Source organism: Syngnathoides biaculeatus, chromosome 4 (assembly GCF_019802595.1).
Source record: "Syngnathoides biaculeatus isolate LvHL_M chromosome 4, ASM1980259v1, whole genome shotgun sequence".
NCBI lineage: Eukaryota > Metazoa > Chordata > Actinopteri > Syngnathiformes > Syngnathidae > Syngnathoides > Syngnathoides biaculeatus.
Genome location: NC_084643.1, coordinates 13651410 through 13674715, shown reverse-complemented (window position 1 = coordinate 13674715; position 23306 = coordinate 13651410). Strand labels below are relative to the sequence as shown.

At 40.7% G+C, this 23306-nt stretch overlaps 2 protein-coding genes and 1 long non-coding RNA gene across 11 annotated transcripts in view; all 3 read left to right on the top strand.

Annotated features, from left to right (window-relative positions):
* Nucleotides 1-20749, top strand: part of gtf2h2 (general transcription factor IIH, polypeptide 2) — an 84180-nt gene extending 63431 nt beyond the window's left edge. For all 9 annotated transcript variants that reach the window (XM_061818329.1, XM_061818333.1, XM_061818336.1 and 6 more), the window contains 6 exons: nt 3163-3361; nt 9708-9771; nt 10234-10337; nt 10862-10964; nt 18358-18397; nt 20186-20749. In XM_061818329.1, coding sequence (XP_061674313.1) covers nt 3163-3361; nt 9708-9771; nt 10234-10337; nt 10862-10964; nt 18358-18397; nt 20186-20290 — 615 coding nt within the window. In that variant the 3' untranslated portion in view covers nt 20291-20749. The remainder of the gene's footprint in view (nt 1-3162; nt 3362-9707; nt 9772-10233; nt 10338-10861; nt 10965-18357; nt 18398-20185) is intronic.
* On the top strand, nt 10971-16313 carry LOC133499911 (uncharacterized). The gene is made up of 2 exons (XR_009794776.1): nt 10971-11466; nt 11563-16313. It is a non-coding gene; the product is annotated as an uncharacterized LOC133499911 (long non-coding RNA).
* Nucleotides 20750-22004: 1255 nt separating the features above from the next.
* The window catches only part of dhfr (dihydrofolate reductase), a 33936-nt gene continuing 32634 nt past the window's right edge, over nt 22005-23306 (top strand). The window contains exon 1 of the mRNA XM_061817795.1: nt 22005-22172. Coding sequence (XP_061673779.1) covers nt 22081-22172 — 92 coding nt within the window. The 5' untranslated portion in view covers nt 22005-22080. The remainder of the gene's footprint in view (nt 22173-23306) is intronic.

Sequence of the window (23306 nt, the reverse complement as noted above, 5' to 3'; positions counted from 1 at the left end):
TGGTCCTGATGACATACCGGTGTAGGTACGGAAGCAATTTGGAGAGGTTGCTGTGGAGTTTATGACCAACTTATTCAATGGAATACTAGCGGGAGAGAAGATGGCAGAAGAATGGAGGAAAAGTGTGCTAGTCCCCATTTTTAAGAACAAAAGTGATATTCAGAACTGCACAAACTACAGAGGAATTGAGATGATGAGCCACACAATGCCCATGGTTATAGGAAAGAGCAGTGGAGGCTAGACTCAGGACAGAAGTAAGTATCTGCGAGCAACGTGATGGTTTCATGCCTAGAAACCATGCCACAGATGCTTTATTTGCTTTGAGGATGCTTGGGGAAAAGTACAAAGAATGTCAGAAGAAGCTACTTTGTGTTTTTGTAGACTTAGAGAAAGCCTATGACAGAGTACCAAGAGAGGAACTGTGGTACTGCATGCGCAAGTTTGGTGTGGCGGAGAAATGTTAGAATAGTACAGGACATGTAGGAGGGCAGCAGAACAGTGATGAGATGTACCGCAGGTGTGTCAGAAGAATTTAAGGTGGAGGTTGGACTGCATCAGGGATCCACACTGAATCCTTGCTGTTTGCAGTAGTAATGGATAGGCTTACAGACGAGGTTTAACTGGAATCCCCTTGGACCATGAGGTACGCAGATGATATTGTGATCTGCAGTGAAAGCAGGGATCAGGCGGAGGAACAGAAAGATGGAGGTACGCAATGGAAAGGAGAGAAATGAAGCTTAAAGTGAAGAGTAAATCAAAATATATGTACGTGAATGAGAGGGCCGAAGGAGGAACAATCATGCTCTAGGGAGAAGAGATATCGAGGGTGGATGACTTCAAATACTTGGGGTCAACAATACAGAGCAATGGAGAGTGTGCTAAGGAAGTGAAGAGGGTCCAAGCAAGATGAAACAGTTGGCAGAAGGTGTCTGGTGTTCTATGTGACAGAAGAGTCTCCGCTAGGATGAAGAGCTAAGTTTATAACATAGTGGTGAGACCGGCCATGATGTACGGATTAGAGACGGTGGCTCTGAAGAAACAAGAGGAAGCAGAACTGGAGGTAACAGAAATGAAGATGTTGAGGTTTTCGCTCGGATTGAGCAGGTTGGAAAGGATTAGAAATTAGCTGATTAGAGGGACAGCCAAAGTTGGGTGTTGTGGAGACAAGGTTGGAGAGAGCAGACTTCGATGGTTTGGACATGTTCAGAGCCGAGAGAGTGAGTATATTGGTAGAATGGTGCTGAAGATGGATCTGCCAGGCAATAGAGCAAGAGAAAGACCAGAAAAAAGGTTGATGGATGTTGTGATGGAGGACATGAGGACAGTGGGTGTTCGAGAAGAGGATGCACAAGATAGGCTTAGATGGAAAAAGATGACAAGCTGTGGCGACCCCTAAGGGGACAAGCCGAAAGAAACAGAAGAAGAAACAGACCAGCTATATCCCGCACAAACCAAGATGCACAATATAATGTAAAATATAAAACACTGTTACATTACTCTATAGTTACATTAATCACTCTGAGACTCAGAGCTGTGCACAGCAAAAGAGCATTCAAAGCAAAACAAGAGAGCAAATATGAGGTTTACGTTACGTTTACGTTCATTTAACCCATAAAATCCAAAACCCTTTACAAGGACATAACCCCGTTAACACAATTGCTAAACTTGAGAGCACGTAACATATTGTTAGACGCTTTTGACATTTTTCAAACTAACCTTTTCTTGCTGAAAAGCCTCTTCCTCGAGGGGGTGAAACCCTCATTGCAGCTTGAGGTTCGTCATCACACATTTCCTTTTTAAAAGCCTTATTAAAAGTTATCAAAGTGGTTGTATGGATGATATCCATGATGGTTTGTATCCAAAAGTTCAATTTTTTTCACAGATCCAGCACCTTCTTCCTCAGTCACTGGGCTGTTTTTCTCCAATACGGTGTTCATAACGCGAACACAGCTCCCTTTTCAAACAATCCTCCTATTTTGCATCTTTCTCTTCAGCTCCTGTGCTTTGGCGGCAGCTTTGCTGGGTTGAGCTTTGATGAAGCAGCCAATAAGTTCCAAAAAAAAAGATCTGGGCTTTTTCTTAAAATGATATAGAACTATTACTGTAAGATTACCTCCCTGTTTTTTTTTTTTTTTTTTTGGTGGGGGGCACCTGTGATGCACTGAATCTGCAATAGGTGAAGCACGAAGGAAATAATGTGAGTTTAATCCATTCCCAACCTCCAATTAGGAAATTCCTTTTCTAATACCTTTGTATGTAAAAACGTTTACTCCCTGCATTTGAACAATTATAAAATGTATAAACTTAAAGCAACTTAAATGTGTATAGTTGTTACATCTACTACTGGTATGGGTCGCTTTTCCACCTATCAATGACTGGTTCCTTGAGGTCCAGATGAAGCTCAGGCCTCAACCCAGCTGCTGGCCAACAGGTCGCCAGTGTGCCAGCTGAGTGCTGAAAATCTCATCAACACGGCTGGCTGCGCAAGGATTTTGTTCTCTCCAGACCCTGTTGTGGGGGTTATTTTTCCATTTCGTATCTTCATAAGCAGCTACCTCGTTTTCCTCCTGTCGCTGCAGAAAGCTGAGTTTTAAAAGGATGTTGTATGTATAGCAACAAGCTTCACTTTAATATTGGATTGTATTAAATGTTTTAAATTGGGTATTTTTTAGTTATGTATACTTCAGTGATGGTTTTGCGGACCAATAGAGAGCCTACCCACGAGCGGTACTTGTACCACACTTTGAGCATCACTGTTCTTTACCGGGCAGGACGGTAGTGCGACTGATTATAGTGTTAGCCCCTCACCTCTGAGGACTGGGGTTCAAATCTCCCCCCTGCCTGTTTGGAGTTTGCATGTTCTCCCCATGCCTGTGTAGGTTTTCTCTCCTTTCCTCTCAATTCCCAAACAGATACATTAATTGGACACTAAATTGCTCTTAGGTCTGATTGGGAGTGCAAATGGTTGTTTGTTTCTGTGTGCCCTGTGTTTGGCTGGCAACCAGTTCAGGGTGTACCCTGCCTAGCTAGGATAGGCTCCAGCACTCCTCTGACTCTTGTGAGGATAAGCGGCTCAGAAAGTTGATGAATGGATGTTCTATACCATACAAACGTTTATCTCATTCTGGATTTGTTTTAACCACTGTTTTTTTCAATTGTCAGACCATGAAGTCATTGAAGGTGCGGGTCTCTGTAATTGGTCTGTCAGCGGAGGTTCGGGTGTGTACCGTGTTGACGAGGGAGACTGGAGGATCGTACCATGTCATCTTGGATGAGAGCCATTTCAAAGAGCTGTTGGTGACACTGCATGTGAAACCTCCCCCTGCCAGCTCCTCATCTGAATGCTCTTTAATACGTATGGGTCTGTACACTGATTTTTACTTTTATCATTAGTCTTATCTTCTGGGTGTAAATGAAAATATTTAGTCCCAGCTCGGCAATCAATGATGCGTGGGGACAATTTGTATATATCAGTACAGTTTACAATAAACAAGGCTCATACATATAGCTATAGATGGAGACTGAAAGAAAACACTGCCCATGTGTCAATATCGTGAGTCTAAAACTGGGCTGACTAAAAATTGATCATCATCAACTTGTCAAATCTCAAAATCAGGTTGAAAGTCGGTCACGGAGGGTGAACAAAGTTTCTACCAATGAAGCTTATCTTAAATGTGTTTATACTTTTAATATTTCCTCCTTGGCCCTAAATTGTTTTTTTACACATCATGGTGGAACGGTGGTTAGCCTGCTACTTCCCACATATTGTTTGGAACTTCAGAGTGGTTTGTAAATGAGGTGAAAGCTATCGGACTTCGACAATCAACAACCTGAAGATGAGGATATCAGCACGCAGTGCTTTAGTTGCATTGCATTAACTTGCCTCTGAGTTGCTTGCCTGGGATTGTTGGCTGCAGTATATTTAGGAATTTTTTTGTTAGTTACTTCTTTTCTTTTCCTTTCGGCTTGTCCCGTTAGGAGTTGCCACAACGCGTCATCTTTTTCCATGTAAGCCCATCTTCCTCTCTAACACCAACACCTCTCATATCTTCCCTCACACACCATCCATCAACTTTTTCTTTGTTTTTCCTCTTGCTCTTTTGCCTGGTAGCTCCATCTTCATCACCCTTCTACCCATGTACTCTCTTTCCTCTGGACATGCCCAAACCATCGAAGTCTGCTATCTCTAATTTGGTGTAATTTAGGCGGTTCCTCTAATGAGCTCATTTCTAATCCCGTCAAACCTGCTCACTCGTAGAAAGAACCTCAACATCTTCATTTCTGTCACCTCCAGATCTGCTTTCTGTTGTCTCGTCAGCGCCACCGTCTCTACTCCATAGATCAGGTCTGTCCTCATCACTTTTTTATGAACGTTCCCCTTCATCCTAGCAGAGACTTGTGTATCACATACCACACCTGACACCTCCACCCTGCTTGGAGCCATTTCTTCACTTCCTTACTACACTCACCTTTGCTACGGATTTTTGAGCCCAAGTATTTGAAGTCGTCCACCTTTGCTCACCCCTCTCATTCATGCACATACGTATATTCTTTTTTATATCGGCTAATCTTCATTCCCGTCCTTTCCAGTACATGCCTCCACGCTTCTAACTGCTCCTCCCCACCTATTCACTGCTGATCACAATGTAATCTGTGACCATCTTGGTCCAAGGGGATTCCTGTTTAACCTCATCTGTCACTCTATCCATTACCAATGCAATCAGGAAGGGACTCAGAGCTCACCCCTAACCCTTGTCCCGTTAGGGTTCGCCACAGCGTGTCATCTTTTTGCATCTTAGCCAATCTCGTGCATCTTCCTCTCTAACCCCAACTGCACTCATGTCTTCGCTCACCACATCCATCAACCTGCTCTTTGTCTTCCTCTTGGTCTTTTGCCTGGCAGCTCCATACACAGCACCCTTCTACCAATATACTCACTCTCTCGCCTCTGAACATGTCCAAACCATCAAAGTCTGCTCTCTTGAACCTTGTCTCCAAAACATCCAACTTTGGCTGTCCCTCTAATCAGCTCATTTCTAATCCTATCCAACCTGCTCACTCCGAGCGAAAACCTCAACATCTTCCTTTCTGCTCCCTCCAATCCTGCTTCCTGTTGTTTCTTCAGTGCCACCGTCTCTAATCTTTACACCATGGTCGGCCTCACCACTGTTTTATAAACTTTGCCCTTCATCCTAGCAGAGACTCTTCTGCCACATAACACACCAGACACCTTCTGCCAGCTGTTCCAAGCTGCTTGGACCTCTTTCTTAACTTCCTTACCACATTCACCACTGCTCTGGATTGTTGACCTAAATATTTGAAATTTTCCACCCCTGGTAACTCTTCTCCCTGTAGCCTCACTCTTCCCCCTCCACTCCTCTCATTCACACACATATATTCTGTTTTACTTTGGCTAATCTTCATTCCTCTCCAGTGCATGTCTCCATCTTTCTAATTGTTCCTCTGCATGCTCCCTGCTTTCACTGCTTATCACAATATCATCTGCGAACATCATGGTCCAAGGGGATTCCAGTCTAACCTCATGTGTCAGCCTATCCATTACCACTGCAAACAGGAAGGGGCTCAGAGCTGATCCCTGATGCAGTCCCACCTCCACCTTAAATCCCTCTGTCACACCTAAGGCACACCTCACCATTGTTCTGCTGCCATCATACATGTCCTGTACTATTCTAACGTATTTCTCTGCCACACCAGACTTACGCATGCAGTACTACAGTTCCTCTCTTGGTACTCTGTCATAGGCTTTCTCTAGATCCACAAAGACACAATGTAGCTCCTTCTGACTTTCTCTGTACTTTTCCACTAGCATCCTCAAGGCAAATAATGCATTTGTGGTACTTGTTCTAGGCATGAAACCATACTGTTGCTCCCAAATACTTACTTAGTCTAGCCTCCACTACTCTTTCCCATTACTGCATCGTGTGGCTCATCAACTTTATTCCTCTATACTTCCCACAGCTGTGCACATTGCCTTTGTTCTTAAAAATGGGAACTAACACTTTTCTTCCATTCTTCAGGCATTTTCTCACTCAATATTTTTCCGTTGAACAAGTTAGTCAAAAACCCTGCATCCACCTCTCCAAATTGCTTCCATAACTCCACATGTATGTCATCAGGACCAACTGCCTTTCTGTTTTTCATCTTCTTGACTGCCTATCCACCTTCCCTATACTAATCATTCCCCTTTCTGGTCCACCACACTTACCTCTTCTTTTTCCGTTTTCTTCATTCAGCAACTTCTCAAAGTATTCTTTCCATATATTTTGGCACACTACTAGTGCCAGTCAACAAATTTCCACGTACATCCTTATCACCCTAACATGCTGCACATCCTTCCCATCTCTATCGCTCTGTCTGGCCAACCTATAGAGATCCTTTTCTCTCTCTTTAGTGTCCAACCTAGTATACATGTCATCATATGTCTCTTTAGCCTTGGGCACCTCTACTTTTGTCCTACGTGGCATCTCAATCTATTCCTTTCACCTATCCTCTGTCCTCTTCTTCGTTATCCTCCTCCCTTGAATGACTTCCTGTACTTTAGGGTTCCACCATCAAGTCTCCTTCTCCCCTTTTCCTACCAGAAGATATACCAAGTTTTTGGTTTTTCGCGGTAAATTGGTACCAGAACCACCCGTGAAACTTGAAAAACCACAAATTAGCGGGGGATGTATGTTTATGTACACTAGGTACCAGAATGTTTAAAATGTGTAAACAGTTTTTGTACTTTGCATATTTGAGACAAAAAGAGGTATTGAATTAAATCCTTAATTATAAAACCTTATAAATGTAATAAATACAGTATTATAAATGTATAATATAATTATACATTATAAAACCTTATAAATGTAATATTACTTTATATTTACCATTCATCACTCAGAAACTTCTTCTGGAGCTGCCGTGTGAGTACCAGATTGTTTAATCAACAGTACTGCATACAAGTGTCTAGTTAAACCAGGGGTGCCCAGACATTTTTACCCCAAGATCTACTTCTCAAACATCCAGCCTCTCGCGATCGGGTGGTTTTTTTTTTTGTTTTTTTTTTTCTTCGAATGACCTACAATGAAATAGAATGACAGTCTATAAAAACACATTTATTTTCAAGTATATTGAGGATTCTTCATGTGTAAATGTATGTTTGTATGCCTTCCATGACCGCATGAGCCAATATTACACTACATAATTAACTATAAACATGTTTTGTAACTATCTAAGTTCACATTGATGATCACTAAACACCATACGAATTAAAATGCATACCTGGGCTATGTCACACACCTCAGTGGATTCGTCCTACTGCAATGAGAAACACAATCTGAGATGTCCTTCCACACATTAGCCATGGCTTCACAGCGCCATAAAACTGTACTCCTTTACAACTTCAGAGATTTTATTGGAGATAATATTTCTCCCTTATTTTTAAAAGATCGGAACAAGGAGTCAGCTATGCCTCTATTTTCATCTTGGAAGGACTTCTTGTTTTTAATGATAATGTGACGAACGCGGAATGATTGGCGCCTTTCGCTGTTGAACTATATTGTGTGAAAAGTGACTGCTGTGCGGCCAGCTGGGATTTTAGTTCGTTCACTTTTCTCATTCTCAGCTTGCTTTTTGGCGGTGTCGTATTTTCCATAAACAGTTCGAAAATGCTGCTATACATTTCACTACACTGGCAGATGAGGCAAACACACTTCGAAAATGACATCGTTAAAAAGTTGTCCGCCTCCCAGCTTAAGTTAAAAAAAAAGTGGTTTAAGTAGTCCAGTCTTCCGGGAGCTCGCCCTTTCGGCCGAGAGCCTGTCTCACCTCTTTTTGAAAAGCCACACAACACTCTTCCTTTCTCAGCTTCCACTACATGGTTCTCTGCTCCATGTTTTTCTTCTTAATCTTGCTCCTTACCACCAGAGTCATCCTCCACACCACCATCCTATGCTGTCTTGCTGCACTCTCCCCTACCACTACCACGACAGTCAGTAACCTCATTCAGATTATATCATCAGAACAAATCTACCTGCATGTTTCTATTTCCGTTCTTTTAGGTCACCTGTGTTACTGCATGTTCTGGATGAAAATGTCACAACTGCCATGTCCATCCTTTTTGAAAAGTCACCACCATCTCTCCCTCAAAGTTCCTTTTCTGGATGTCATACTTACTCATCACTTCTTCATCACCCCTGTTTTCTTTACTAAAATGTCCATTACAATCTGCACCAATCGCAACTCTCTATCTGGGATGCTCAGAACTACTTCATCTCGTCCTTTTTAGAATTTCTCTTTTACTTCTAGGTCACATCTTACCTATGGAGCATAGCCACTCATCACATCATACATAACACCCTCAGTTTCAAGTTAAAGCCTGATCACTCGATCTGATACTCTTTTCAGTTCCAAAACTTTCTTACCCAACTCATTAAAATAACTCCTACTTCATTTCTCTTCAATCTTCTCCATGGTAAGATAATTTAAACCCTCACCCTAAACTTCTAGCCTTAACTGCCATGCCACCTGCTCTCTTGGATACACAATATATCAACCTTTCTCCTAATCATGTCAACCAACTCCTGGGCTTTTCCTTTCATACTCCCAACATTCAAAGTCCCTATACTCAGTTGTAGGCTCTGTGCATTCCTCTTCTTCTTGTTCTGCTGAAAAAAAATCTGCTTTCGTCCTCTTCTTTGTCTTCGACCCAAAGTATCAGAATTTCCACTGACGCCCTGCATTTTAACGGTGCGAAGGGCAGGTGTTGTTAACCCGAGCTACAACTGATCTGGTATGGAATTCTTTAGATCAGGGGTGCTCATTGTGTCCATCACGATCGACCAGTCGCAAGGCAGTTTTGGTCGATCGTAAAAAAACATGTCAGCCTCTATCTCCCATCTATTCGCTTGATTAAGGTGTGGCAGATACTGCGATCGCATGCACATAAAGGCGCGTTCTAGTAAGCTCGCCTCCTATTTACGGCCTCTCTGTTGCTTTCTCCATGGCATGCGTTACCCCCGACCTTGGTGGATCACAAGAGGCTGTCTGCTTGAAAAGTAGATCTTGGTGTAAAAAAGCCTGGGCACCCCTGCTCTTGTTTGTTTTGCAAAGTTTTAAGACAGATGCCCTTCCTGACACAACCCCCTGCATTTATCTGGACTTGGGACCGGCCTACAGATATCACTGTCTTGTGCCCACATTGGGATGCATTGGATGTAATCAGACACATACCTTCTAAAAAGCTCAATTTTGTTTGTTTGTGGAGGCAATACAGCATCCGGTTATGTTTAAACGTTCCAGACTTCAGGCAAGAATTGACTGCAAAGTATTTTCAAGTTATAACAATTGAAACTTTGATTTATGATTACTGGTAATGTGTACCATTATTTTTGGTCCCTTCAAAACTGAGAGGCAAATATACAAAGCGTTGTAATTCCTACACTATTCGCCTAATTTTGATGTAAAATCCTGTCAAAAATGAAGGCTCAAAGTTGGCAGTTAAAGCGCACACGTCGTTTTATTTCAAATCTTTTGTGGTGGTAGCTTGGAGTGAAAAACATGATGTCCTAATATTCATGGGCGTACTATATGTAGATAGGTGGGTGCTATTCCAAATCTTATCCCCTTTCATCACGTTATTTTTTCTTCTTATGCTGAACTGAATATTTTTTTAAATTCCCTTTTTTTGTAATTGTTTTTCCAATCAGGGTTTCCCCAGCATACCTTTAGCTCACTGACTGACCAGAACGCTAAACCCTCTTTCAGCATGGCGTAAGTAAACTACTTGAAACAAGTACTTGAGTACATCAAAAAGTGTATATGCTCATGTAATATATACTGTAGCCTTTTTACCCTTTTTACCGGGTCAATAGAATCAAAAGTGTAGGAGGTGCCTCTTAAAACTGCATTAATCCTTTTCAAAAGGGAGGGTCCATTGACAATGCCATGGGGGATACAGCTCACATCAAGGTCACCATATTGAAAAATATTTTCAGGATAGAGCTTTGGCATCAAAATAATCTTCAGTCATCTGAGGTATTTTAAAATTGGGACAGCCTTTGCTCTGCATTATGATGTCTTCGGTCTTCAAATGCTGCCTCTGAGGGATATAGATTCATAATGAGGATTTATTTAATGAGTGGTTAGAGTCAAAACATGTACTGATTATTGTACCTGTATGGGCAACCCTTTCACAAGAACTGAAAATGTTCTAATTTCCATTGTTCATCTCAGTCTATTAGATGGCAGCCACGATGCAGATCTCTCTCTGGGAGGATACTTATGTCCACAGTGTCATTCTAAGTACATGGAGCTTCCAGTGGAATGTAAAGTCTGTGGTATGTTTGGCCGAAGGTGTATAACCACGTTTTTAGTTTAAATTGTACACAGTTGATACAATAACATTCATAATATTAATGCTCAGGCTATTTCTGTAGTATTAAAAGTTACAGTGGAACCTCTGAAGTCGATACCAATCTGTTTCATGCTAGTTTGACTTCGAAGCTGTTCAAATTTCAAAACATGGTGCTTTTTCGGAATTCAGCTACATTTACTAAAGGCTTATATGTCTAATTGCAGGCAGCATTAGAACACATGCTGTCTTCGTTGGTTATCAGTACACCTTTCCTCTCTCACCCCACCAATTTTGGTGTGGTCATCAGAAAAAGTAAAAATGTGGAGCATTTTTGGATATTCACTGAGCTAAGTTCGTATGACGTACAATAATTTGCAACTGCGCAAAACTCCAAAATGCACCATCTTTAGGGTGCTCAACTTGGTTACAATGTTTTGTATGTATTGCTTTAACTACACCTAACCTTAAAAATACACTGTTTTCATGCCTTGTTATATTTTCATAAAGGTTTGACTCTGGTGTCTGCACCACACCTAGCTAGATCCTTTCACCACCTTTTTCCCCTACATGTCTTCATCGAAACACCGATTGGAAACCCCCCCCAAAAAAGGTAAGTCAATAAAGCTAAGTGATAAAATTAACATGTAAAGTACACAAAAAAAATGTTCTTTACCATCTTAAGAATGGTGTGCATGTTCTCGAGCTCCACTAAGGAGGCTTGGGAACTGTAAATCTTTCTGCAGACTACAGGGTGTCCTCAAAAAATGTATACACACTTTAAAGTGGCACTAAACCAAAATATACATTTTAAAATAGGAATTGTTATCAAAACTACATATAATATTAATCACTTTGATGATAGTACGAGTCGGAAAAAGTGAGCTGAACGTGTTTTATTAAAGAGCAAAGTTGCGAAAGTATGACTCGACATCCCAGTGGCTGCCACATTGTCCATGACGATGTGACGTCTCGTGCAGGCATCACACTGGGACAGTCGTCATTGACAACACGCTGTGCCAAATGGAATGCCAGATGAACAAGAGCGATTTTCAGATTTTTCTGACGCTCCTTCTGAGACTGAAGCTCTTTTTGAGGAAGAGAACATCTCAGAAGTGAGTGAAGCGACTGGGGGCATTTTTCCGTATCGTTTCAAGCCATATTTAGATCATATGCGGATCACTTCTAACTAACAACAGACTCTCCGACAGACAGACGTGGAGGACGAGAAACCCGATGAAATGTTCAAAATGACTGGCCCATAATTGTTCAATTTCCTTGTCTATGGAGCGTACTCAGGAGGACCCATGCTGGGCAAAGTAAATACGGCAGAGGTCCCCAGACACCGGTAGCCGGTGGCGGGAAGAGCTCCTTTCTCCTCCCTGCCCCCGGTGCGACCAGACGCAGCCACCCGACTCCCCGCCCAATCCACCTCCGCGTCGGGGTAAATGGCGGCACGTACCACCGTTAACAGCGCCCCGTACGCATCGACACATTTAGCACCCCTGATTTACGTACTTCATTAAGTTATTATGACTTGGATCTTTTGTTACATTCTGAGAGAAGGATTACGTTGTCGGACGCGGATTTCTTGAATGTTCCTATAAGGACAAGGACGGCTGTCGGTGGAGATTGTTATTAATACTGTTGGTTTCGGACAACTACACAGACACCACATTGCCTTCCCGGAACATTCACTGGAAATAACATTTGCCTATTCGGAACATTTGTTTGACTTTGGTTATTATACGTTGTTTGGCTAGTTAGCTCATGTTACACGCTACTAAAGCGTGTTTGTACTTCTGTTTTGTTATTGTGTTGTGTTGTATTATATTGTGTGTGATTAAATTGTCTTAAAGGCATTACAAGTGCTTTGTTATATTTTGCTGCTTTGACCAAGTAGATTTTTTCCAAATTCAAATGTACCATATGCTATAAACTGTGAAACAAATTAGTTCCCCCCCCCAACTTTTTATTTTTTGTTTTTTTAATAACTCGATACACAACTACCTGTCATTTGAAACACACAAAGCTCGTGTCCTTTGCACCTGTGCAATCCACTGTTCATGATGAATCGAGTCTTTTGGAAATGTGTGACGAGTGAATCCATCCTCCCGAGTGTTCGAGCAAAATCCAGCAACACAATGAGCTGGCATTTTGGCTAACACGCAGAAAAAAATGGTAATTTCTTGCCGGTACAAAAGGTTATGACACTGGACTCCGCTGCTGGAGCTGTCAGCAAAATACGTCACTTCCGGCTTCTTCTTCAACCCAAAACCCTCGAGAGATTTTTCGTGGTGGCAGATGAAAAAATCGTTATACGGCAACATTCTGACGTGTTGTGAACAAACGGATGAGGACATTCCGCCTGCTTTTTTTGGTTAACAACATACCACATTTCATGTTTTAGGTGCAAATGGCACTTTAAATAATGATATTGTAAATTATTTTACATGTTAAATATTATTTTAATTATAATAAACATCAAGTTTACAATTATTTAAAGTGTTTATACATTTTTTGGGACACCATTATTGGCAATTCTTGACTTCTGTACCCTCCTGGACACCTCGGATGTCCCTGAAATCTTCTCCAGCCACCCTCACAGTCTGGTTACATTATCTCCTAATAAAGCTTACCACAAGTACCGGTGGGTTCCAGTATAAACCATTTTAGTGACTTTGACTTTGTGCTGGCCATATAATTAGAATATCGACAATAAGTTTATTTACAATGGGTCCGTAAAGTATTCAGATCCACTTAAATTAAATTCTCATTTTGCAGCCATATGTTAAGTTTAAGATTCCTTTGCGCACACCATATTGACAGAAAAAAAAAGAATAAATATAATAATAAATAAATTTTGCTTATGTATTAAAAAAAAACTGAAATATTACACAGCTATAAATATTCAGACCCTTTGCTGTGACACATTTATCTCATCCAGGTGCTGTCCATTTCTTCTGATCATCTTTAAGTTGGGCCTACACTTTCACTGGAGTCCAGCTGTGTTTAATTATACTGATTGGACTTGATTATGAAAGCCACATCCCTGTCGACAGTATATAAAACTAGGGACTCCCAAGGTTTTTTTAAAAATTGTTCAAATGTATTTTAGGTACCAAATAGTTCCTTGGACTATCTGTCTGTCTGTCTGTAATGAGAAAATGACACTTTTTTGACTACCTATTAATATTGTTGGTCTACATGCTCAAAAGAACAAAAAAACTACGTACATGTGAAAAAATTGGTCCTAGCTTGTTTAATGCTATAAAATGAATATTCTGTCAGTTTCTTTGTTTTAACTTTTCATTCAGTTCACAAGTTAATACATCAGATGATAAATTATCCCATCCTTTTATGAAATATGAGTGAAAACCCAACAAGAAATGGGTTACATGTGTAATTTCCCTTAAGTTCTCCTATGAAAATTAGGCAAAAAGTAGACTTCCTTAAGCTTTGAAAGTTCCCGTGACTACAAAGACTGACACCAAAGGTTGTGTAAAGTATTTTTTGCAATGTATTAAAAATATGCATAATGAAATGCACAAAACGCAATGGCGTATTACTTGGGCAAGTTCACGATGTATTAAAAAAAAACAGAAAACTAGCTGTTACAGTGACAACTTCTTCATCACTTGGAGTGGTTTTTTAGCAGTACTTGCACCCTAAGCACTCTCAACATACTACTCTATTAGCATTCAACATATGGTCAGCTTACATAAACATACCCAATTGTCGCCCAAGGGTGTCGGATTCACGCATGACCATTTCACGGGAACGTTACCGTGTCGTTACCCAGCCTGAGAAAACACGGAACCGAAAGTCCGTTTCCCAGATCTCGGGGCTTACTTTTAATAAAACACGCCCACATGTGGAATGTAAAACAAGTTCTCAACGAAATACAAAAATCTGTATAAAACAAACCTACATGAACCCCTTAATTTTTAATCATTAAAACGCCCAGCTTTGTCAGTGTAGTTTACAAACAGCACCGGTTTCAGCTTCTGCGGTACGCATGCGCAAGGTCGAGTTATTCATATCCAGGTGACTCAAACGCTAGTCAAACATGTCGATTGCTAAGCGTAAAAGACAAAATGCTCATGCCTGCTAAGGCTTTATTCTGAAGTACATGTAAAAACCGGTTCCCATGAGCATTATCAATGGGAACCGAAAAATCGTTTCCCACCGTTTCCCAGGACAAAAATCAACAGAACTGAAAGATCGGTTCCCATACTTGCCGAAATCCTCATGCCGGGGATTTTTATCAAGTCCAGTGACAGGTTAAGCAAGAGCACTGTATCACAATTCATGCAGAAATTAGTATAATGTACATGTTTTTCAAGCCATGTGCAGAAATTTTAAGTAGAATGAACCAGTAAAAAGCCTGGATGTAGTTTCTAAGATTTCCTTTTGATCGCTCATCAATGTTCAGGACCACCTCGAGCAGCCATGTTCCTTTTTGATACCGGTGGCGCTGGATGCTGGGTATTATTTATTCAACTCATACGGTCCAAAAATATAACAGATTACTAAGACAATTAGTTATTGTTATTATTAGTTATTATGAAAGATAACATCATCATATACTATGTTTCACACTGAAAACCATTAAAGAAAAGATATTTAAACTTTCGCTTTGCATCAAAAACCCCTCATTCTCGTCACATTCCCTCCAAACTGGCCTGGAGGTTCTCCACGATGCATTGCACCAGGTCTCGAATCATTCAAGAGGCGCAATTTCACATCAGATGCTGTAATAGAACAAGTGTTTTGTGAACAAAAAATGTAGAGCTTCTCTCGAAACCAGACTGACAGTGCCCCTCGCGGCCATGGCGGTTGCTAATAAGACCCAACAGCTCACAATGCATGTCAGAGCAATCGACAATCATGAGGTCAAAGGTACTGCCTGAAAAGCTCGGACACAGAATTGTGGCAAGGCACAAGACAAATCTGGCCAAGGTTACAAAAAAAAAAATCTGCTGCACTTCAAGTTCCCAAGAGCACAGTGGCCTCCATATGTCCTAAATGGAAGACGTTTATGAATACCTGCATGAACACATTCGTAAAATCTAAGAACCAGGCAAGGCTTACTGCATGCTATGCCACCAAAATTTCAAGTACGGATCAGACGGGAGGACACATTTGGTGTACCACCTACAAGGAAAAAAAACATACATACATACACACTACTGAAATTTAAGTTGTTGAATTACAGATTGCCAGGTAGATCTAATCATATATGAAATAATTTTGTTTAGATTCTGATTGAAGATTAAAATGTTAGATCAGATTGTGTGTGTGTGTGTGTGTGTGTGTGTGTGTGTGTGTGTGTGTGTGTGTGGTGTGTGTGTGTGTGTGTATATATACACCCCTTTCCTCAGATTTTCTCTTCATTTCACAGCCCTGTTGTTAAGGATCAGTCTTATTTTGTTGCCAACGTTTCTGAAATAAACCTGTAAATTAATGTCAAGACTACATAAAATAGGCGACGTCTTTCAATATCTATTTTTCTACTCGTAACCAATTTTACGTGTGATTTTTCGTGCTCGACTGTGCAGATTTGCGAGTGCGATGGCGCGCGAGTGTGATCACGCCCGCCAAATGTGAGTGACTGATACAATGTGTGTGTGTGTGTGTGTGGTGTGTGTGTGTGTGTGTGTGTGTGTGTATGTATATATATATATTTTTTTTTAAATACACTTCTTATTTAAAGATGTGGAAAATAAAAAATGGGGTGGAATTTTGGAGAATGGAATGGATTAATGGCATTTAGTTAATTTCAAATGGGAAATCCACTTCGACATAAGAGCAACTTCAGATAAGAGCTCTGTCACGGGACGAATTAAACTCTTATCTCAAGGCTTCAAACATAAAGATATAATTTTTTTTGGGTCAAAAATCAACAAGTGGGACACAATCATGAAGTGGAATGAAAATTGGATATTTTACACTTTTTTTTTTAACAAATAAAAACCGGAAAAGTGGGGCATGTAATATTATTCGGCCCCTTTACTTTCAGTGCAACAAACTCACCCCAGAAGTTCAGTGAGGATCTGCGAATGATCCATGGTTGACTGATGATGATAAATAGAATCCAGCTGTGTGTAATCAAGTCTCCATATAAATGCACTCCTTTGTGATAGTTCTAGGGTTCTGTTTAAAGTGCAGAGAGCATCATGAAGGCCAAGGAACTCACCAGGCAGATCCAAGATACTGTTGTGGAGAAGTTTAAAGCCAGATTTGGATCCAAAAAGATTTCCAGAGCTTTAAACATCTCAAGGAGCACTGTGCAAGCAATCATATTGAAATGGAAGGAGTATCAGACCACTGCAAATTTACCAAGATCTGGCCGTCCCTCTGAACTTTCACCTCCAACAAGGAGTACACTGATCAGAGATGCAGCCGTGTTGCATTTATACTTCCCGACTCTTCCATAGTTGGAGGGAAAATACTTGACGTTTATTTCTTTATATATATATATATATATATATATATATATATTTTTTTTTTTTTTTTTTTTTCCATGGCATAGAGTGAGAGTGTTTTCGGTATCACCATATATCCCATAATACAACAGAACAGAAAAGAAATACGCCCTTACAGCTTATTGGTGTTAGTGAATCACGTGACACTCCACTACATAACTAGTTTCAAAACAAAATCCATAAAATAAAACAAAATATGAGAACATAATTCAACAAGCCAAGAGGCCCATGATCACTCTGGGTGAACTGCAGAGATCTACAGCTGAGGTGGGAGGGTCTGTCCATACAATAACAATCAGTCGTGCACTGCACAAATCTGGCCTTTATGGAAGAGTGGCAAGAAGAAAGCTATTTCCCATAGGTATACATAAAAAGTCTCATTTAAAGTTTGCCATAAGCCAACTGGGAGACACACCAAATATGGAAGAAGGTGCTCTGTCGGATGAAACCAAAATCAAACTTTTTGGCCACAATGCAAAATGATATGTTTGGTGTAAAAGCAACAGAGCTAATCACCCTGAACACACCATCCAAACATGGTGGTTGCAACATCATAGTTTGGGCCTGCTTTTCTTCAGCAGGGACAGGGAACATGGTTAAAATTGATGGGAAGATGAATGGAGCCAAATACAGGACCGTTCTGTAAGACAACCTGTTGGAGTCTGCAAAAGACCTGAGACTGGGATGGAAATTCATCTTCCAACAGGACAATGATCCAAAACAAAAAACCCAATCTACAATGGAATGGTTCAGAAATAAACGTATCCAGGTGTTAGAATGGGCAAGTCTAAGTCCAGACCTGAATCCAATCGAATCTGTGGGCAGACCTAAAGATTGCTGTTCACAAACGCTCTCCATCCAACCTCACTGAGCTCGAGCTGTTTTGCAAGAAAGAATGGGCAACAATTTCAGTCTCCTGATGTGCTAAACTGAAAGAGACATTCCCCAAGTGACTTGCAGCTGTAATTGCAGCAAAAGGTAGTGCTACAAAGTATTCAAGCAAGGGGGCCGAATAATATTGCACATCCCACTTTTCAGGTTTTTATTTGTTAAAAAAAGTTTAAAAAAATCCAATAACCTTCATTCCACTTCACGATTCTGTCCCACCTGTTGGTGATTCTTGACAAAAGAAAATATTATTTCACATCTTTATGTTTGAAGCCTGAAATGTGGCGAAAGGTTGAAAAGTTCAAGGGGGCCGAATATTTCACAAGGCACTGTACATACCTTTGTGCACACAGTCAAACCTATATGCACTTGTTTGAGTCTTCAATTAATGCATGATTTTGGGGTATGAGAAAACGAGAGTGCCCAAAGAAAACCCAGGGAGGCATGCAAGACAACATCCAAACTCCACGCTGGCAGGGCCAGGATTTGAAACCTGGTTCTCACAACTGCGAGGCAGAAGCTCTAACCAGTTGTTCACCGTGCCGCCATTGTCTCTACAGTGTAATGTAATTATTTTGAGTGCACAATAATGTTACGATGAATTTCATACCTTGTTGTGGTTGATTTCAGGTTCTGTGAATCTTGTCAAGGAGAATTAAAAGATCAAAGGGTAAGTAGTCCAGATGTACCATTATTTACAGCTTTCTCTTTCTACTGTAGGTTTGAGGTTGTATGATAATTGCATACTACAAATTCAAAAGTTTACTTTCATATCCTAATCCACAATACCTAAAATATCCCTCCATATGTTATTACAAAAAATGTGAATGACCCTTTGATTGGTTATCAACCAGTAGTACAACTAACTCGTGGTATGTGGCCTCCCTGGAGTGGTACGTAAAAAAATCACTCTCTTAAATGTTCAAACTGTGAATCTTGTCATAGTGGTTTGAATTTTTCCGGTACACTACATTTGTTTAGTAGTTTACTTGTACGTTGGTTACATTTAATCTTTTAGATCGGTTTGTTTTCCGGCATTTATTTTGGAACAATTTGACTTTTTCATGCAATATAATTCATTGAATCATAATGAAGGTCCAGTGTCTTTAAAACTATTCACAATTACAGAATTAATATACCTATTAGGAACACAACCACTGCTATTTTTTTAATGAATCCCTTGGTCATTATGCGAGTGTATATTAAAGGTTGGTTACAGTGGTACTTATAGGTGCTACGTTTTTGTAGTGGTATTTGGTACTTATAAGTTTAAGAATCACTTTTGGCGATGTTTCAAACTATGAAATTACCACAATGGACTGAAGGCACACACTGTTTTGTATACCTCGATTTACCGAAAACAGACCACCTCTCCCGAAAATACATTATTTTGAATGGCCGATTATATTTCTGGAAGCATGTAGTAAATGCATGTACTGGGTACAAGGGCTGTTACTGTACTTTTGTCACATAGGTTGTTTAAAAAAAAAAAAAAAAAAAACTCACTTTTTTGTAATTCTTTGTAATTTTGAAGTTTAACTCAATGCATTTGCTTTTTCAAATTTGGAAAGTGGACATACTGTACATTGGCCTGAATGGTGTTGACAGGTCCTGATTCTGACACTAACATCTTGAAACTGAAATTAAAAGTACTGTAATTATAAATACAATAGAATAAATTAATATTAGTGGGTTTTTTTGGTATTTTATTGCACAAAACGTTTTGTGTCCAACTATTTCTGTAACTCTGATTTTTTTGCCCACTGTTAATAAGCCAACTGCGCCAACATTTTCAGGTTTGAAAGGTGCGTTCTCCAGACTCTCTTGCTTCTTTTTTCGAGATGTTCACTAGTTTTTAAAGTGGTAGTCTTCAGAGTACCCCAAAGTTTTGTTCTTAGCCATTTTTGTTTTTTTTGTCAGCCGCATTTTTGTATTTATCTGGTTGGAAGAACAGCGACCTAGCTTTCTAAAACTGGACAGCACATTTAGCTTCAGAGTGCCTTGATAGTTTAGATTTCTTTGCTCTCAGAACAGGTTCAAGAAGCTGTGTGCTGGATTGGGCAAAGCAGCTCTAGAACATAACTGAGCCTGTTTATTACTCTGTAGTTGCAGTGTTCTTTTCTTTGTATATACTGTCCAAAAAGTAAGTTTCTTTTGGCTTGTCCCATTAAGGGTCGCCACAGCGTGACTTCTCAGATGGACGCTCATATTTGTTTGGCATCGTTTTTACGCCGGATGTGGGACTAGAGGCCCCAGTGAGATACGAACTCAATTAGTTTGAACTTGAAACATTGGTCTAATGCAGTGAAATAAATCCAGCTAAGTAGTAAGAGGACAAATGCCATTTCATTTGCATTTGCGTAAACAACATATTTATGATCAAGGTCTATAACTGTATGATGTATAACTTATCCAGCAGTATTGTCAACTTACTGCTGTATTCTCCATCTGTTTCTAGATGTTCACCTGCCCATTCTGTCAGAGTATTTTTTGTGTGGAGTGTGATCACTTCATTCATGACTCACTACACTGCTGCCCTGGTTGTGTTCACACCACCCTTTAAAACCACACCCAGGAGTGCAAAGAGAGTGAGAGAAGTGATGATTATTGTCAGAGCCTGTGACTGCTATGTTGTACAATTTTTCATTTGCAGCACTTAAGTGGCATGGCCCTGGCTGCGCCCCAGAATCCACCCAGTCTTGTACTTGGATTAGTTTGTCCATTAAAGCAATTTTTAATATTAGATTTTGGTTAAAGAATAGATTTATGTACACAAAGTACACATCGACTGGAAACATGTTATTTTTTTAGGATTTTGGTAATTTGCAGATAATTTTATTTCTGAACCACTGTTTTCAATGGATGATTCAGCTGTTTGTTCAACAACTACAGCATAGTCTCTTGTGTAAAGACCCGTCTTCTGAGCTTCCATAAAACAGTACAATAGAAAGCAGAACTTACACCACATTTCTTCTATATTGACGTTACAATTGCAAAGAACAATAAAGCTAAAGTGTTTTAATTGCTGTCTCCCAATCTTTGTGTTTTTCCAGTCTTGTGGCAAAGGTTTCATATGTTCAGACTGACCTTCTCCATTGAATTGCTAATCACTTTGTTGTACTGTAGTTGTTATATAACTTCCAACAATTGACAAACTTACAAACCCATCCATCCATTTTCATAGGCACTTACTCTCACAAAGGTCACGGTAGTGCTGGAGCCTATCCCAGCTGTCAACGGGCAGGAGGCAGGGTACACCCTGAACTGGGTACCAGCCAATCGCAGGGCACATGAAGACAGAAAACAGTCTCACTCACAATCACACCTAGACACAATTTAGTCTCCAATTAATGTTGCATGTTTTGGGTATGTGGGAGGAAACTGGGGTGCCCGGAGAAAACCCACTCGGTCAAAAGAAGAACATGCAAACTCCATACAGGCAGGGCCAGGATTGAACCCTGGACCTCAGAACTGTGAGGACATCGCTTTACACCTGCTCCACCATGCCGCCTACCTACATACCCATATCCATATCATCAAAAGAATTCCATTAAAAAAGCTAAACTTTCATGTTATAGATTCAGGGCCAACAACCTCAGAACTGTGAGGCCATCGCTTGATACCTGCTTCACCATGCCGCCTACCTACAAACCCATATCCATATCATCAAAAGAATTCCATAATTCCAGTCAAAAAGTTAAACTTTCATGTTATAGATTCAGGGCCAACAAATCAGTTTAAAGTATTTATTTAGTTCTTTTTAGATCATTTGGGTTTCCACCACATAAAACCAGGAATTGAAAAAAATAATGGTACACACGCCTGACTTTAGGGAGCCATCATGGGTTCAAGTCCTGCTCCATGATGGTGTTATATGCCCTGCAACTGACTGGTGACCAGTTTATGGTGTAGTCTGCTTTTCGCCCGTCTTTTTTATCTTGAGGAGAAGCAGCTCAGAGAATGAATGGATGGATAGAATACTGTGAAGAAGCCCTAATTTTGCAGGTCAAAAATGTTTTAAAATGTCACACATCTACTAAACTCAAAGAACATGCAGAGGCTTTCTTAGATTTCATTAAATTGCTTCAGTTGGTTTCAATATTGGTAAGAATGCAGACTTGATGGACGAGGGCTGTGAGGCAGACACTCCAACCAGCCCACTACTGGATTGATACAGAAAGAGATATCTCCGTACATAATGGCCCCTTCATCACCTCACCTGGACTCAATAACCTCCGATCCTCATGGTGGCAGTAATGCACCTAAAGGTTATTTTCCAAGCACTGCTTTCTTAGAAGAAGACGAGACACGTTGTGTAGAAACTTGCAAAAGTGGAGCTGTCTGTTAACGACAATGTCGCGAATACTAAACGGTATCGTTGCAATGTGTCCTGACCTAGGAATAGGTAGAGACGGACATCTGCCCTGGCACCCCATAAGACTCAAGTAAGTAAAAGTAGATCACCAAAGTGGGTGCATATTTTAATGGTATTAAAACGTGTTCACAGTTTGAGTGAAACGTGTAGAATATTGTTTTTTTCAGGGTTAGGAAAAAAGGCAATGGCATATAGTCTTAACTGCCCCCCGCGCCTTTCAAGTAGCAGAAGCGTGCGTCTGCATTGAAACGGGAAATTCAAAAGAAGGTGCGTGTTGGGGGGGGGGGGTTGCCATAGGTTCTCCTTAGGTGTCAAAGTCACAGGAGGGGATGAGAAAGAGCATGTGTAGCGAATATTTCCCCCACATCGTGAATGCTATCCTTATGCTACATACCCACCGGACGCGTTTTGGCTGTTTCATGCGGCACGATTACATAGATCGTCAATGCAGTTTGCGCAGATGGATGCGAATCCATGCGGGGTGGTGCTCACGTCACACTTTTTGACACACGACCCTTGTGGGGAAAAGCGGGTTAGATAATAAAAATCAAGACCCGGCTTAAATGCGCACATTTTCGCGGCGCAGAGCAAGACTGGTTAGGGTGTCTGCCTCGCAGTTCGGAGGTCCGGGGTTCGAATCCTTCCCCAGCCTGTGTGGAGTTTGCACGTTCTCTCCGTGCTTGCGTGGGTTTTCTCGCCGCACTCCGGTTTCCTCTCACATCCCTAAAACATGCATGGCAGGTTAAAGGCAGACTTTCCTCCAAATTATACCAATGGGAGCACACATAGTAGATGAGAGTTCAGTATTTCTTTTAATTCCAGCGTTATCCACAGATTTCACCATGAAATATCTCTAAATTGTAAATGTATTATCGAACTACCTCTCTTGCACAGACATTCCAATTAGCCAGGCTGGAAAACTGACAGCACAATCAGTGTTTGCCACACCTGTAGTGCTTGCTGTTGTGACACCCCATTGTTTGTCGTTGCGTTTCACCAAACAGAGAACATCCACTAGCTGGCATTTTGTAGCCAATTTTTGGGAAAAATGATTACAAACAAAACAAAAATGGCATGGTGTACAATGTTCAAACCTGTGCGCTTCAGCCACAATACACACAGGTGGAACTTGACGTGTTGGAGAGGGGGTGTGGTACTAAGGACAAACAATAATCCCATTATAGAGCTCGTGCACCTACGTCAC